General features: G+C 38.7%; 1 protein-coding gene across 4 annotated transcripts in view; it reads left to right on the top strand.

Annotated features, from left to right (window-relative positions):
* CBFB (core-binding factor subunit beta) overlaps positions 1-17,452 on the top strand; it is a 45,035-nt gene that overhangs the window by 18,020 nt on the left and 9,563 nt on the right. For 2 of the 4 annotated variants that reach the window (XM_050904221.1, XM_050904219.1), the window contains 2 exons: positions 5,733-5,849; positions 11,626-11,721. In XM_050904221.1, coding sequence (XP_050760178.1) covers positions 5,733-5,849; positions 11,626-11,721 — 213 coding nt within the window. Of the gene's footprint in view, positions 1-5,732; positions 5,850-11,625; positions 11,753-17,452 lie in introns of all 4 variants that reach the window. The other 2 variants (XM_050904220.1, XM_050904222.1) reach the window with 2 other exon arrangements.

Here is a 17,452-nt window from a genome sequence, read left to right as displayed (position 1 = left end):
AGCTCTTGTGATTTGTAGTGATGTGTCTATTGTTCTGAGATTAAAAACACTAAAAAGTCTTTCACTCATAGTGACTGTCTAAAAGGGGTCCTTTTCAACTGTTTCTATTTACTGTTTCATTCCCAGTTAAAACTATGTTACAAGCGTTTTGTTTCAGAATTGAACTTGCAAAGTTTGATAAATGCTGTAAATTCTGTCCATGACTTGGTGGTTTTTCTTTAGGTTCTTTTAAAATATGAGTGATCAATATCTAAAAGTGTAGTCTGAAGCCTTGTGTGGAGTTATCAGCTTTTGCTGTAACTTCAGTTGTTGTGACACTAATGAAGGTACTATTCTGTTTTGTTCCCCAAATAATTGAGGATTTTAGTGTATAAGTTCTGTTGCAAAGTTTTAAAAAAACGCCTTTTTTTTTTTTTTTTCCATTTCATAGACGCTTCCTCTCTCATGCTCTGCCCCCTTTTTGAAACCCAGGCTAGCAACCCTTCTCTGATTATGATATGAGAGTGAGTCTTGGTATTTGGGGGCAGGGGGACTGACTCAACTTTACATTTCAGAACAGTCATGCCAAATCTGTATGGCAAGACCACTGCATTTTATTTATGAAAATGTATATATACTCCTTTAAAATTTCTGTTCAAGGAAACAGATGAATACATGATTTCCTATCTGAACATTTTGAATAGGTCGTCTCCTTTTACTCGGCAGTGTATACAGACCATGTTAAGAGAAAAGCTGAAATGATGAGGTTAGCCTTAACCGATTTAACATCTTTCTTACTTGGAGTAAATGTTTACAGCTGTTTCTTTCTGAGTGGTCAGTGTTTCATATATGAAGTCACTGGGGAGACTGCTGTTCAAATATTTAAAAGTGGGGTATGATTCAGGGGAGGGTGGGATCAAAACTGGGACATACGCACTCGGCTCAACCAAGAGAGAGGCAGCTTGTGTGAGCAGTTATGAATGGGCAGATGTGTGTGTGATGAGGCAGACGGTGAGTCAGAACTGAGCCTCTTCTGAAAGAATGCGTTTTGCCCAAGTGTGCTGGGAAAATGAAAACAGAAGGGAGGGGACTGCACCACTTCACTGGGGACTGGTGTTTCCTGGGGGGTGAAGTTGGTCTCCTCGGTGGCAGTGGCTGTTGTGAGCGTGCTGATTCATTAGTCAGTGGGTGCCGAGAACTGTGTGCAGTCTCTGGGGGAGGAAATGGCTTGGCTGCTTTAGGGAGAAGGAACATTTTCTGTAACTGCAGGATGTGTGGATGGAGCATACAGATAGCCTATCTATAGCACATCAGTTAAATACCCTGGTGTTGTGAGATAAGGATTTACTAGAGGACTAAAATAGGATGCGAAACTGAGGTTTTGTCTTGTGCTCAAGTAAAGCAGCTTTTAAAGTCATTGAGAATTGTCCTCTGTCTGCTTCACTATATTCAAATCAAGTTTGGTTTTTAAAATACGAACGAATGGTGTTACAGGAGCCACCTTCCTCCCTATTTTTAACAACAAAGCTAACTCCCAGTTGGTTGGAGTTGGAGGAGAGGCTTGCTCATTTAAATGCAGATGAAAAGTAGCAACAGATTAGTTGAAAGAGTACAAAAGGGAAGGTGAGATACACTGTATATTGAAGGTGTGTCACAGAGGTCTTTGAGACCAAGCCAGCTGGTAGGCCGAGAAAGCACAAACACAGCTCAACAACTTAGAGCCTAACGTATTCATGCAGCACCTTCTCAAGTTTACATGTGTTGATGGTGCTGTTCATCCTCCATCCAGATAATCTGCCACATTTACTCTAAAAGCCTGTTTCCAGTGTAAAAGTAACATGTCTACTTTTCTCGTTTAAAAAATTCTAATGCTGCTTTGATTTGTAGTGGGAGTTTGAAATGGAAGATGTAGTTTGAGGTGAAATGAAACTTTTGTGTAACAGCCACCTGAACAAAAATTCAGCTGGTATAAGCTAGTAAAAATTGCAGATTTCAGTATGTGACAGTTTACCTGACAGTTTACCTCAGTCTCAAAATCTAACAAACTAATTAGCTTTGGCTGTGCCAGTGTGTGGAAAATGAGGGTGCAAAATGAGGGAGAACTTATTCTTCTCCTCCAACATGTGTGTGTAACTTAGTTACACAGCCGTCTGCCGTCACTGTCAGAAAAGCCATACCTTGTTTGGTTTATAGGATGGACTGTACTCTGAAAGGAGGCAGCTGTATAATATATCTTCTCCTCTTGTATGTCCCTATAATGGTGTTTCTTTATGTAATATTAAAGTCATTCGCTGAATATGAAATTGGTAGTTGCCTGACTTCCAACCCCTCCTTCTTCCTACTGCTCTCTAGTGCTTTTCACCCAAATGCCCGAATTTTACAAGACTGACTTCCAGATATTATTATGAAAAGCACCCAGAGGTGTGGGAGGATTTATAAAATTATGTAAACGCAGTTAATCTGGGGTTAGCAACAAAACCTTGAAAGAGCTATTCTAACAAAGACATCCTTTTATCTACTTTTAATCAAATTGTATGGCTCAGTAATATTAAGGGGGGAAGTTAGGGTCTTCATAGAAATAATGTGCCTTTTGCCTTTGCTCTCTTACTGTGACTGTCTTTAAAAACTTTCAGAATTCTCTATTCTGAAAGTTGCCTTAAGGACAACGTTGTGCTGGATTTTGAGGTGGCATAACAGATCATGTGCTCATAGACAAGAGCAGTAATTTATTAATAATTCTGTTAAGTTCGGAAATTGAAAGGGAACCAGCATGGCTTTATCTGAAAAGAAGGAAATATGTGGTTAAACGGTTTTGGCTACAGTCTTAGGTGGTTTCCATTCTCCAGAAAGAGGAGAGGGGGGAAAAGGAGTCTAAATTCCTTTCTCTAAAATAAAGGAAAAAGCACCAGTATGCTTTATTGTGTGTTTAATGAGAGAAAAGTTCCTGCGTAAGCACATGTGGTTTCAATATGAATTACACTAAATTTGAATGATTATATAGTAATTTTAAAACTCAAATATCTTGCTAAGGAATTCATCCTTTCAGAGGTGAAAAATGTTTATTATCTGAGTTTTGAGAACCTACTGAATCCAGTGGTGTAAGGCTTTAAGGGCTCTGATTCAGGAGCAAGGGCAGAGTACTTTATCTCGAAAGGTCAGGCTGCATGGCAGTGGTTTCACAAGCTGCTTTGTCAGCAGCTCAGCTGTTGGTCAGTGTGCTTAGGGCAGATAGTAGGCATCAGTAATCACATCAGCTCTGTCAACTTGTTTCCCTTTTCCCCTTTGACTTCTGAAGACTTTCACAGAATTTCCAGCACTGCTCAGGCTTCCAGGTGATGCGTGAGGCATTGCATTTGAAGTACTGAGCCCTCAGCAGCTCCATCTGAGCTGCCTACTGTTTGCACTGAGCTATGAAGTTTGCATATGGTGCACTAGCAGCTGCAGTGACCAAGGCAGCTGAACAGCCGCTGAAACGAGGCAGTTAGTGGGAGCATAATATTCCTAGTCAAAGAAACAAACAAAAATACTCTCCTTTGGGACAACTTGAAAAGCTAGATTTTGTCATCTGTGGGAAGTCCTGTGCAACTTTTGATGTCCCAGGCTTTTGTTGTGGGCCAGAAGGATAGGGGAGGCTAGGTGAAAGGTAAACCCTAAATGAAGATCAGCAAAATGCTTGTTTGCTTCTGCTAAAAGTAACTAGCATTAGAGTACAGACTGTTTTGTCTTTACAGACCCATAGTCAGGTTATGCTGCTTTTTTTTTCCTTTTGAATTATTCTGCGTTCTTCTTAGAAGAGAATGACTTTTCATTCTAGTAGCCTCTTTAACTGTCTTTCACTTCTAATTAAGTGCATCTATTAAATTGATGGTGCATACTTCGTTTATTTCTTGAGATGAATGAGTGAAGACTGTGCTGAAAGGGAGTAATGTTGTATTTCATATGTTTGAAACGATTAGTCTTGAAATGAGGGCTGTGGGAGGTGGTTTCCTGGTAGTCCACATCTTACTCACGCCTCTGCTAGCAAAAGCTGTTGGCTGGTAGATCTGCACCCTGCATAGTGTGCTGTCATCACGGAAGGCATAGGTGTGATGACTTGCATAGCTAGTCTGTGAATACAAGGACAGAAAACCCGTCTGTGCTCTTCTTAGTGGAGACCCTGCAGCAGGAGAGCTGATATGAAGAAGATATTCTTGAAATAACTTTTGTTTCTTCATTATTGAGCTACTGCATATTGTACTAATTAAAACTTTCAGAGTCTGTGACTTCAAACTGAAGTGTGGTAACTTGTAAAAATCAAGCTCAGAGATCAAATGTGTATTTTCTTTTGCAAATAACATTACTTGTTTGCCAGTTGGTTTCATGTTATTTGTTGCCTTTCTTCCACTCATGGATTGCCTTTCATGTTGTTTAGTGCTTAATTTTACCAGAACGGCCTTTGCATAAGGAAGGCTTACCTTCCTTCTGTACCTCCTGTATCTCTAAGCCTTTTCTTCTTCTGCTTGAGTGACCTTAGCTGATAAGCGTGGAACTGAGCAAGTAGGCACAGTCGGGGTGCTTTGAAATGTGCTATAGTGCTAAACATCAATTATACTTTGCTGATTTGCCAGAGGATGAATTTAGAGCTATTAGAGGAGATGCTGTGTGAGAATTCCGCTACCTAGCTGGGCCACTCCTGAAGACTGAAAAGACTTGACAGGATTTTGAATGTCTGGGCAGTCTTTAAATCTGAAGTGGGTGCAGGCCTGCGTGCATGGTTGGCCTCTCTGGCGATTCAACATAGACAAGCTTCTGTTCCATGAGGGCTTTCGACTTGCCAAGTAGGCTGAAATAATGACTGAAAGTTGATTTTTCTTCACAATTTAGGTAATTTTGCTGTGGTTTGTTTTGTGGTGGTTTTTTTTTTTTTAAGGCTGATGTCATTAAATATAAGGTGTCAAACTCATTTAGTGTTGTATTTGCTTCTTTTTAAATTTCCTGTGTGGAGCTTAATCTCTGGTCTTTAGAAGGGGAAATACTTCTGCTTTAAATCACTGTATTGTCTACCATTATCTAGATGTAGGGCCTTAAGCTCATGCATTATTCCTTGCTGCAGCTCAAGGCACTGTGCATGTTGATGCTGTAGATGGGTTTTGATCATCTGGTGTTGCTTCTTTCCAAAAGCCTTTCACAAATGCTAGAATAGATACAGGAAGACTTTGTCATTTTTAGCATGGTGTGTATATATAGTGTCTTTTACTAAACTCTGAGTAGTTTGTAGATTCGAGGAGGACTGAAACCAATGCTTGTTCTTTGTTGAAAGAGCTCATGTATTGGGGTAAAATACAGTGCTTCTTGGGAGAGGAAAGCATGTGTTCATTTAACCATTTAAATGTGCTGTAAAGGATCCTCCCTGTCTGGCAGCATGCCACTTTCTTTGTGACACGAAGGTAAGCTGACAAGAAAAACAGTTAACTTTAACTGAAAGCAGTAACAGAATTCTAACCAAATCCTGGTGCATGCCAGTTTATAAAATGAGAACACAGCTTAAATTTATTCCATCCAGTACAGTAGGCAAAAGTTACAGCACTCACTTGATTAAAATGCGTTCTTGGAAAGGAGGCAGGAGAAGCTGTTAAGTGGAGTCTCATGTTACCAGCTGGTTTGGATGCTCTTCTAAGAATACATGTAGAAGCTTCCTGCGTCAGTATTTTCATTGTGCAGGCCTGTGAGTAAATGCTTTCAAATTCATAGCATGTGTTTTGCTTTTATTTCAGGTGTACTTGAAGGCACCTATGATTCTCAATGGTGTCTGTGTAATCTGGAAAGGCTGGATAGATCTACAGAGACTGGATGGTATGGGCTGCCTGGAATTTGATGAAGAGAGAGCACAGGTAAGACAGTCTGCCCATGGCTACTGTGCCTTAGACATTTGTTTGTCCTTCTGGAAGGAAACACGCAGTCAGGTAGTGATTGCACATTCTAATTTGCTTGTTTTCTGCCTTCGCTTCGAGTACAAATTCCAAAGAAAACTTATAGTATAGAAGTTCAGAAGTACGTGGTTGTTGCTACACTAGTGTTTTAATTAGATCAAAATATTAGGGGCAGGAATTGTCTGTAGTTTACAACTTCGTGGGTGATTTAGCACAGTTACGGTGCTACAGAGTAGTAAATCTTAAAGTATTTGAAAAGTTATGTCTGTAACTTGTAACAATTTAACTGGCAAGTCTATTCTAGCTGTTTACTTTAGGGTGATTGGGGTTTTTTAGGTAGCTTTTTGTTTTATGACATGGGAGGAGGATGAATAGGGTTTTTTCACTTGTTCTCTAACACTGGTAGACTCTCTGCTCTGTTAAGGTATGGCAGCTTTTGAGAACTTCCTATCTACCTACTTCTACCACCAAAGGGACTGTCTAGCAGCTGAATCTTTGGACGTGCACAAGAACAAAGTAAACACAGAGGAAATGACTTTTTAAGTGCATATCACAGGTATAAGGTTCACTTACACAGCTGTAGAGTTCCTTAATTTAGTCAGACTTGAGGCAGATCTTCTTTGCTTTTGAGATGTGGGTTGGTAACAAAGCTACTTAACTGATATTAAAAGCTGCTGCACTAGGTTTGTGTGGGCTTCCACGCAGATCACCTGTCTGCAGTGGACAGTAAATTGGACGTAGTAACATCAGTTACCAGAGTTATGACTTACAATCTATATTTTGTGGTGAACTCAGCAGTTCGTTTCTGTAGTTTGATAATTTAGAAATGTTAGAACTATATGAAGGCATGGTCGAAAGTGCTTCTGAATACAAAGGTTTAAGTGTGCAGAGAAAAGAAGGATGAGCAATTTCCTGCAGCTTTTTTTTTCCCTCCCAAAGTTCTGTATTGATACTCCAGCAAAGGATTCTTAATACTTTACTCTGTACCTGCATATAGCCATTTTCTCTGAACTTCTCTCTGAAGGTTTCTTCTTTCACCCAAGACCATCATGACTTTCCCTAACTTCTCTGGAAACTTGAGTGGTTCAATTTGAACCACTGTTCAATGTCTCCTAAATGGTAACTCTGTCTTTTTCATCTTGACAGCATGATGAAACTGGAGCTTTATTTATCTCCTTCCTTTTGCTCAATTAAACTCAGGGACCCAAAGCAACTCACTCATACAAATAATTGAACTGGTTTGTGTGACGCTGGTGATTCCCTTTGTCTTTCTTTGTTACACCTCATGTATGTCACACACATGGGTGATTTTTGCAAAAACTTAATATTCACACAAACTGTTTGTTTTTCCAGATTACCTTTACTTTCCCTTTGTACCCTCTGGGGGGTTGCTTCTGCAGTTGTGCACTGGAACTGATTTAAATAAGGATGCGTTTTCTGTTTCCACTGTGTGTCTCGTTCTCAGCCCTCACTTCCTTGGGGTTTCCCTTTTAGTCATTCTACAGCTGCAGTTGGTCACTACGTAACAAGTAGGAACCCTTTGATTCCACCTAAATACCAAGAACACTCCTCTGTTCCAGGCATGCAGAACTGGAGGCCGTATTGATTAATTTGTTTCTGTTCCAAGAGCTGGAAGTATTCAAGTCATACTTTTATATGGAGATATGTATAGTTACAAGCTTTGTGGTGCCTTGCCTCTCCCTAACTTAAACCAATTTGCACGTTAATGAGATCATGTTACTGTGACCACGTTCTGGGTTAAATAGAAATACTTTGTGTCAAAAGAGTGTCTTTGAAATAGTCACAGCCCTGCATGCTTTCTTCAGGTTGTCTAGAAAGAGAGGGTATGCTATTCTGAGAATAGTCCTGCCACCTTTTGTTAATCCACGAGAAAAGCCACGGAACCAAGCTTTTACTTGACTGCTACTGTTCGCTGTGGTGTTCACTGCTTCCAAAACTGGGTGTCTGCATTTTGAGCTAGCTAAGTTCCTGTTGCAGCAGTGTGTTCTTTGGCAAGAGAGTAACTGCTGGAGACTCCATTGATTAGGAGGCCTTTAGACTATAATGGCTTACACAGCAAGGTCAAATGTAGACCCCGGAGGACTGTGCAAGATAAATTCCAAGGTTCTTGATCTATGACTGTTAAGTTTGATACATAACACTAAGTCGCATGACTTCTGAACTGAGAGGAGACTGGTTGGAACCTGCGCTCAGAAGGAGAGTGTCACTCTTTTCCAAAATTGGATAGTTCCTGAAAAAAGTGGGCACCCTTCCAAAAAGGAGGGTGGTCAGGTGACCTGTGGGTTAAATTTTTCTCTTTTTAATTTCCTGATAAATGTTTTTGAGTGCTCTTGGGTTATTTTAGTTTCCCAATGTGTATATGCTGTCTTAACTACACTTAAGAATTCCTTTTTGTTGTCTTCAGAAAGTTTTTGTGCACTGAGCATGAGATTTCTTCTTTTTTTTTTTTTTGTGAGGGGATGCATGCATGCTCTCAGGTGTCAGTGCTTGCTTGAGTTCTGAGTACAGGGTGCTGAGCTGGAGGTATTACACAGTACGGATCTACAGAGATATGTTCGCACTCAATTACAGGTGTGTAATTTGTTTTCAGTTTGTGCTTCTCAGCGATTACGAGGAGGTCATTGGTCATCTTATTTGCTACAGGAGTAGTACCTGAGAGTTCCCAGTGTCGTAAGGCACTACACAGACACAGAGAAGTAGCTGCACCCTTGTATTTGTTAGTATTGTAAACATTTGGGCAATCTTTTACATTCTTCAGTTTCCCTTTTTCCTGTATCTGTCATTTTGCTTCCTTTTTTAAAACTGTTTTAATATTGCTAGTGGCAGTTGACCTAACTGCTGACTTTGATCCCAGAATAACACTGATGTCAGAATGGGTTTAAGTGCCTCATACTATGCAGTGTAGCGCCTGTGGTACCCACTGTCTTTGGTAATAAGAGGTCCTCTTGGCACTCACACACACCCCCATACGCACCCCTTACTCCCATTTTCTGGAAGGCTTGTCTTATACAAATGTAATGCTCTTGCATTTTCCTGTCTCTTACCTCTTCTTACTAATACTGGGATCGGATAAAATATTTCTTTGCTGCCACACTTTGGAAATTATATTATCCTTCACCGGGTCAAAAAATATTTTAGGAAGAAAAAATACATGCATAGCAATAAAGTACTTTAATTGTAACTTCTAAGCTAGTGTTCTTTCTATTTAATTCACAGCCTGTTAATGTCTTACTACTAAGCTGTCTTACTTTTCATTACTGGAGGCCCCGATTCAGCTGCTTGTTCAGACTTCAGTGGACTAACACACACAAAGCTCTGCATACGTGCTTGAATATCTTCCCCATTTGGGGCTGACATTTCCCTGGATTTGATATTTATCTTGAGTGTCATTAAAAGACTGTTTCTGTCTTCAGTACTTTTGTATCTCTTCTGTAACAGAGCATTCTTGCTATGTAGATTCAGTAGTTATAAATGGTTGTTCTCACAAAGTCTTTTCCTACCAGGCTGCTGGCAGGGGGGTATGTGTATGAGTCAGGGTGTGTTTCAGCTTCTCTTTTCTTTTTTGTTTTTCTGGGTTGGGGGGTTTGTTTTGTTCTGTTCTCATGTTGATACGGCTCATGTTTTGCTTATTCTTCTTTTTCTTAGTAGATTCATACCAGGAGCATTTTTATTGATTAAAACTAAGATGGATAAATGATTGGGTCTCATATAGCTGAATTTGCTAGGCTATAATTACTAGATTTGAGTGACATTTGAAAAAAAGTTTGTTAAATTCCTGTTGTACAAGATCTTGAGATGTTTGTTAATTTCTGTTATAACAAATCACCAGGAGCAGAGCAGATTTTTTTTTTTTTACTCAAATAAGTTCTGATGCTTTTTTCACCCTTTCTCAGACATTAGTAAACCAGTGTTTCAGCTGTCAACATGTGTCCATTCTGGATGTCAACATACTGATTCTTTTCCTATGAATTTCTGATTTAGTTTCTTTTGGTTATGACCATTTCTTTAAAATATTCTGGCTGAGGCTGTATGTTAGCCTTTTATTTCATGACCACTTTAAATGATGGTAAAATGCAAAATTCTTATATATAAAAAAAAATCTACTTTCATTTAAGTCTGTTTATTACCCTCTCTCTTTTTTTAAAGACTTACATGGCTTTTGTAAATTAGAAATAAGGGAGCTTTTCGGAGAGACAAGCTTATCTATTTTAGCTCTATCCTTCTGCATTATTAAGAAGAAAGTTACTTTCCACTGTCTGACCTCGGTTGCTATGCATTGCATGAACATGAAGATAGATATAAAGGGCCAAATTCTACTCTTAAAAATAGTAGGTAGTGTTAAGATGTTATCTTATTGGCAGCTTTAAACATTGCCTTTCAACACAGCTTTCTGGGGACCTGGCTGTGTGGCGTTATTGACTGACAGATGTTTGGATTTAACTGTGTTAGGCCATGAGGGGCAGTCATTCACATCACTTCACAAGGTAGCTTCAGGGTGCACGATTGTGCCGACGGCAAAAAAAGCAATTTAACATTCTCTCAGACTAGGGATGCTTTATCTTAAATTAAAAAATTTATGCCCTTAATCCCTTGGTATATTAAAATTTAGTTGGGCTCTCAGCATGTTTATGTCCTCTAACAGTCAAGGTTAGGATTTTTTTTTTAAATAAAACTATCAACTTGAAAATAACATTTGTGTGTATGTGGGAATCATAAGCAGAGTTAGTAGTAATTATAGCTGAGGAGTTATGAGGAGGGAGAACCGGTATGGTTTATCCCTTACTGTTTTGTGGAACCCCTTTAGACTTGACTCCTCCATTCTGAACATTTTAAAATTCTGGTGGGGAACAGAGCCATGTATTTTCATTCTGAGCAAAGTATGTGCTAAAAGGTCTCTTTAAGAGAAATAATTTGTAACCCAATTAATAATGGCTTACATTTTAATGACACTTTATTTAAAACCTTTTTGAATAGAAAATATGGTTCAAAGGATTTTTTTATTTTGAGCGTTAATTTATTAAATCTATTCCTGTGCATAAGCCATTGTTGAAAATAAACAACGGGGCTGTTGAAAACCTGCAGGTTTCTTCTGCGTTGTATGGGAATGTGTACAAATTAGTGGAGGAATAGCTTCTGCTTTGCGCTTTTTTTATGCATCTAAATTTAAATAATTTAAATGATACATAAGGATTATGAATGTTCATACTGATGCACCTTCAGCAACTTTTGACAAAATGGAGGATTTATTTGGTTTGTAACTTAGATAATACTTTTTTTTAAATGAAAGAGAATTAAATTACCATTATTTATATAATGATGCTAGTGAACTCTGTCTAGAGGTACCTGTGGATACCGTCTTCAAAATTACTTTTATAAGGAGAAAAAAAATGTATTGCCTCTTTCATATAACTTTTGAGAATTCCTAGCTTTTAAAAAAACAGCAGCATTTTAAACTACTTTGGAAAAGCAGTTCTCCTTTGAAAATGTATTTTAGTGCTAGCTGCGTTGCAGCTTTGGTTATGTCTACTGCAGTGATGAAGGTGAGTATTATTTCATTAACCTATACTGGCATTTGCTGGAACTCATCTGTGTTCTAGCAGATTCTGTGGGACATACTTGTCTTTGCTGCCAAGTGATTCCTAATATTCAAAAGAAATGTGATCTGGTAGAAACGAGGGTAGTCTTTTGTGTCACTCTGTGTCATCTGGTTTGGTAGCAGGAGGATGCATTGGCACAACAAGCCTTTGAAGAAGCTCGGCGAAGAACTCGTGAATTCGAGGATAGAGACAGGTCTCATCGGGAGGAAATGGAGGTGAGGGTTTCACAGCTGCTGTCAGTAACTGGTTAGTACTTTCCCAAAACTTTAGATTGTTTCCATTTATTTGTCTGTTTGTACAATGTTGTGTATTTTCTGTTTACTGTTCGATGTTGTCATATAAAAATTGCAGAATGCATTGTTTTTAACCCTTGTAAAATGAATTTCAAGTTTTTGAAGTTTTTATAAGAATTCCCTGATTTTATCCTTTTTTTCCTTTCTGTAGATGGCCTTTTCTGTGGGTCCTTAAGCTGTAAGGATACATTTGTTCACAGAGCTGCCATCTCTCTCTCAACTGATACTTCAACAGCAGAGAGAGGAATCTTTTGCCCCATGCATTTCTCATGAACACAGGAAAGGCTTCAGGAGCTGCGGGCACGTAATTTTGTAGCTTGCTATCCCATCTTGTGGGAAACATTACCAGTAAATGTAATCAGATGCCACAGTTTGCTTTCTTGTACGAGCTAGTTTTATTTTCCTCTCACCTTTTTCTTACTGGCAGGGAGTCTTATTCCTCTTCTATTTCACTGGTGTAGTTCCCCCTGTCTTGTTCTTTGCTTCTTTAGGGCCCCACAGTCTTGAATCTTGTTCTTTCTTGATGAGAGCAGAAATTATTGGGATCAAGAAAAGAGGAGCCAGAAAAGGGAATGGAAACCAGCTGCTCTGAGATGTCAGAAAGGCAAGAGCTGTAAGAGGACAAGTAATACGTAAAGAGAGTTGGCAAGTTAAGGCAGGCTGTAGGTCAGGCAGAGAATAGGGAGAAAACAGAAACACTTTGAATTTCTTTCGCTTACTAACTATGTTTCCTACTTCCTGCTTCATCAGTACAGCCTGACTTTACTATAATCAAATGTGATCAATCTGCTGCTTCTCAGGTCTTTAGAAAATTTGATTGTTGTTATTGCTAAGCTACTTTTCTTCTGGCATCCTTACTGATAATGGAGATGATGAGACAGACTTTCTTCCCTTCCAAGTACAATTGGAAGACACTGAGCATGAGAGTGAGAGGGAAGAGGCAGATGCAGAGAATAATAATATCTCTTGCTTTGAAGGGGTGGCTGGTGTGCATCTCCTCGCAAACACTGATGCAGCCAGGTCAGATGTCAGCTGTAGCAAAGGTAAAATCCTTGCCTTGGAGGCCTCACTACCACTGGATCCCTGGAGCAACAGCTAGATTACCTGAATTGTTCTGCCTCTGTCACAGCATAGCTGGAACCTGCTTGTAAGTTGAGTTCAAAAGGAAGGTAGAATGAACTTAAAGCTGTTCATGAAGATCTGTGGCAGCCTGCCTTAATTTTAACAACACAGTAGGAACTTTAAGCCCGGCCTTATGTCCTTGACCTCAATTTACTTCAAACTTTTTGTGATTTATTTTCCTTTACTGTGCCCTTCTTCCCCACTGCTGTTACTACAGAGAAGCAGCCATGTGCTTACTGAATGCTGAAGGTTAAAAAAGAATGAGGCTTCTTGAAATAACTTCTGGAGCTCTGTGAGACTTATTCTTTCCTCCAAGTGTAGGAAACACTTATTTGCAGCTAGGATGTGCAGAAACTCTTTCAATTAACAGTGAGATTGAGGTAATATTGAGCATCTGGGGCTTCATGACAGACATCAAAACTTGTGACACTGAGACACAAAAAGCCACATCCCTGGCCAGCCGCAGGAGCTGGATTCAATAACTTCTGAAAAGACTCTTGCTTTTAATAAGGCAGCAGGCAGTTGTTATTAAATGATGTCCTTATTAGCTGCCAGCACCCATTTTCTCTTAAAACAACAATAGTCATTGTCCCAGCTCTAAAGCACTGGTGTAGATCACCTACAGAAAGGAAGAAAAGGAAAAATTACTAACTTTGAAATATGTTTAAGCAGAATGAAAAAGTGTCAAAAGGTACTTCAAATTTATGTGATGTCAAATACAGGTTTTTAATAATTGCAATACATCTTGTTATGCATACTTTTTTATTTTACTGTACATGTTTAATATGTATAACCAAGAGATCTTTGCCTCAACTACTTGTAGTTCTGTAATTGGTTTTTACATTTCAGTTTTCATTTGTGTGTTTGGGGGAAGATATCCTGGCCACATATCTGGAATGTTTACAGATGAGCTTTTGCACTCTGGATCTTAGGACTGCATAAAAATCAGGATCTTTTGGGGCGGGGCAGGGGAGGGAGAGGAGGTAGACTTATAATGCATTCCTAAGGAGGAATCAGGTTTCCAAACCATTCATTGTTTCCCTGACTTTCACTTCAGTTGTATTCTAATACAGCATTCGGGCAGAATCAAATGAACTTTAATCAGTAAGCACTTACATAAGGTGCTCATGATCATCATATAGAATTCTCAATAGAAAGTAATGCACAAATGTTCATTGCCATGTTTGTTGTATTTATGGCCTGTATCGAATTTTCCTGTGCTCAGTTAGCTTGGAAATACGGTTTGTCAGTTGTACCCTTCTGATGATTGCATTGCTGACAGCTATAAAAACGTTAGTCCAAACTGTATTGTGTACTGTTTGTGTAATTTCAGTAGGTCAAATAGTATTGTTGGTTGCACTACAGAAATGATACTTAAAGGTTTTTATAGAGCAGCTAGAAAAGGTGAGTTCTAAGTGTGCTGAGTGAATTTTTAGGTATGTTACACTACACACAGATGAAGATGCCCTCAGCATAATCTTTTTAATATGATATCTATATACCTTTCATCATTACTAAAACGTAAAATTTTTCTTTCCTGCTAAGTTTGACATGGACAGTAAAATTTGGAATTGCCAGACCTACAACAGGATCTCATCAGTGTTAATGATTGTTTTAGGAATTGCAACACTATATAAAAAAAGGGTATTTCAGACAGTAGAATTACAGCTGAAATGCCTTTAATAGAGACCAGATTCTGCTTCAGTGGGGGAGGGAAGGGGAATCCTGCAATATTCCACCCACTCCTACCCAAAACAGAGGCGCCAGCTCTTTGGAAACATTTATCCATCCAAAGTCTGGCAGCATATGAAAATGATCAGATTCAGTTCTTTTATTTATACAGCTTTCTGTGTAGAAAAGATTCCCTATTCTAAGTCTCTCTAGACTTTTAAAACAAAGTGGTATATCTTTGCCTGGGAGTGATCAGCGAAGGTTGTTGAAAACAGTTAAAATAGCTTGTATGTGGCAGTTGGATATTAGAGTGGTGATACTTTGAAGAGGGGGAAAAACAGCAAGTGCAGTAACAATTTAGGAATAATCGCTACACTGATTTTCAAGTATCCTAAAAAAAACAACCAACCAATAAAAAAAAAAACCCACAAAAAAAACAGAAAACCACCAACAAAAAACCCCTTAGAGTGCTGTCGGGTTTGTTTGCCTTCCTTTCATCACATAGTATCCCTTCCATTCATGACTTCATTAGCACAACAGATCTTTATTTTAATGAACATATTCTTTGCATCTGAGGGCAGAATCAGTAGCGGTTGGTAGGTTGTGCTTGAATTTCCAGAAGTGATCATATTTTTGTGCAATTACAGCACTCCTCTAATGTAAATAGGGTGTGAGTGGGTTTAGGAATTTTCATTGAAGTTTTTAAGTGCCTCTGAGTTGGACGGCGTTCTGTTGTATTTTTAACATAGTTTCAGTTTTGAATACAAGACGCTTTGGGGTTTTTCTATCAACTTATTACCTTGGTCACATCAGATACCACAAATCTTGCCTCACTGTTCAGGATTCTTTTGTTTCAAAGATGCTTTTGAAGTCAGTGAGTGTTTTTAATTAATGCCTTCAAAATTAATAATGTATTCCAATGGCTTTCACTTTTACAAAAATGTTGGAATGTTGAGACAGTAAATGTTTAATGATACACATGAAGAAAGACCTTATCCCCAGTTAAAGACTATTGTAAAAATAAATGATTGTATGAAGCTTCATAAGTTTAGGAACACTGAGCTACTTGGCGAACTTGCACTATTCAATGGCTTCGTACGAGTCGAAGGCAAAGTTCTCTTTCCATGAGCAAGTGCCACACCACAGGGAGCTTGGTCCAGGGCCATTACTTTAGGGGTGTATTCTAGAACTGATGCCATTGAACAGGTACATGACCTTGAAGTATTTGTACGTTTCCCTTTGCCAAACTGATAGAAGAGAGTGAGGAGACTGAAGGGACATCAGTGAGGCAGATGGTTAATTTTCACTGTCTCTTTATCCCCTTGTGTCTTGGTTGAGAGACTCAGTACTAGTGTTTTCTTCTGTTTGGTACAGTTTCAGTATGAATGACCAGAGTTCAGTGACAGGATAAGAAGTGTTCTGCAGAAATTACTGTGAGGTTGCTGTCTAGACATGCTTGAATCTTCCAGTAAAAACTTTTTGCTTTTTATTGCGTGTTCTGGCCATAGTAGCGTGATGCAAAGTGTTTTATGCTGTCCAGAATGACTTTGAGAGATTTAAGCAGCCCTTGGTGAAATTAGAATACATTGAAAGCAACGGCCTGTGTTCAGTCCAGAAAAGCAGCAAGCAGGTGCCTCCTGCCAGCTCTTCACTGGAGCAGAAGGTACAAAGCGGTGGATTTTCAAGGGGATGGATGAAGAGAAGAGGCTATCTTGTGTGTTGCTGTGTGCAGATAGGTGGGGTTTTTTTTGTGAAGGTTTGTTTTGTGTAGGCAAACTGTAACTTCAGAATTGAAGTGATCTATTTGAGTGCACGGTTTGTCCTACTCTGTAACTCTTGAGCTTAGCTAAGGATGTTCTTCTGATTGCTCTGCTTGGGGGTGGGTTGGATCTCAGTTTTCCAACGTAATTTGTTCAACCGGCTTTTTTTTTAAATGTCGTATTTTTCTATTTTGTGTTCATTTCCAATGTTACTGCCATGTTCTTTATTTTAGCAACACCGTGAGTAAAGAGGCAGAGTGGTTTGCTCTTCCTGAAACAGTCTAGTCTAGCAATCTGTCTGTTTGTGGTCTTGTGCTAAATATAAATTACATTAATGGCTAAGCAGAGCCATTTTAGGAAACTGCATGAAATTCCCATTTTAAAAACCTTCATTTTGCTGAAAAAAAACCCAACCCTGTTTTGAAACTTTTGTTTCTTCTGGTAGAAATCCCTCTCAATACAAAGCACAAAAAAACCCCACCAACCCCACTCTTCAAAAATTGCTGGAGTAAAAATTTACCTAAATTTTAAATACTCAGTCCTGCCCTAGGTTTCTACACATTTTCACTGTTTGTTGGGAATTATGAGTTGAAATGGGAGAGATGTATTTCATTTAATTGTGCTGAAGTTGTGAACTCTTAGAAAACAGGATTTTGCTACAGAAATGTAAACGGTTCACAATTGAAACAAAATCAAATAGTAGGACTAACTTTCCTATTCTTCCAAGGTTCTAGACAGTGAAGTTATTCTCCTTTCTTAAAAAAAAAAAAAAAATTAAGATGAAACTACTAGTGTAAATAAATGCTCAACTAATTAGAATTATTTTTGTCAAATATAACTGGCTTCAGAAGAAAAAATAATATTCCAATAAGGTTCCTTCCCCCCCTGATTTTTACGTTTTTTTTCCTCAAAATTTAATCTGGAATTAATCTGAATTTAATTACTACTTATTGTATGTACTCTCCAAACTGACAATGATATAGAAATAGTATAACCTTTAATACAGCTTTTGGGACGTGAAGGAAACCCAAACTGTTAATTCTTCATATGCTGTGGGTAGTGCAGACTTGGTATATGCTTGTGTGTGTGTATATGAGCAT

The sequence above is a fragment of the Gymnogyps californianus genome, chromosome 12, assembly GCF_018139145.2.
Source record: "Gymnogyps californianus isolate 813 chromosome 12, ASM1813914v2, whole genome shotgun sequence".
Taxonomy (NCBI): Eukaryota; Metazoa; Chordata; class Aves; order Accipitriformes; family Cathartidae; genus Gymnogyps; species Gymnogyps californianus.
This window is presented reverse-complemented; position numbering and strand designations above follow the sequence as displayed.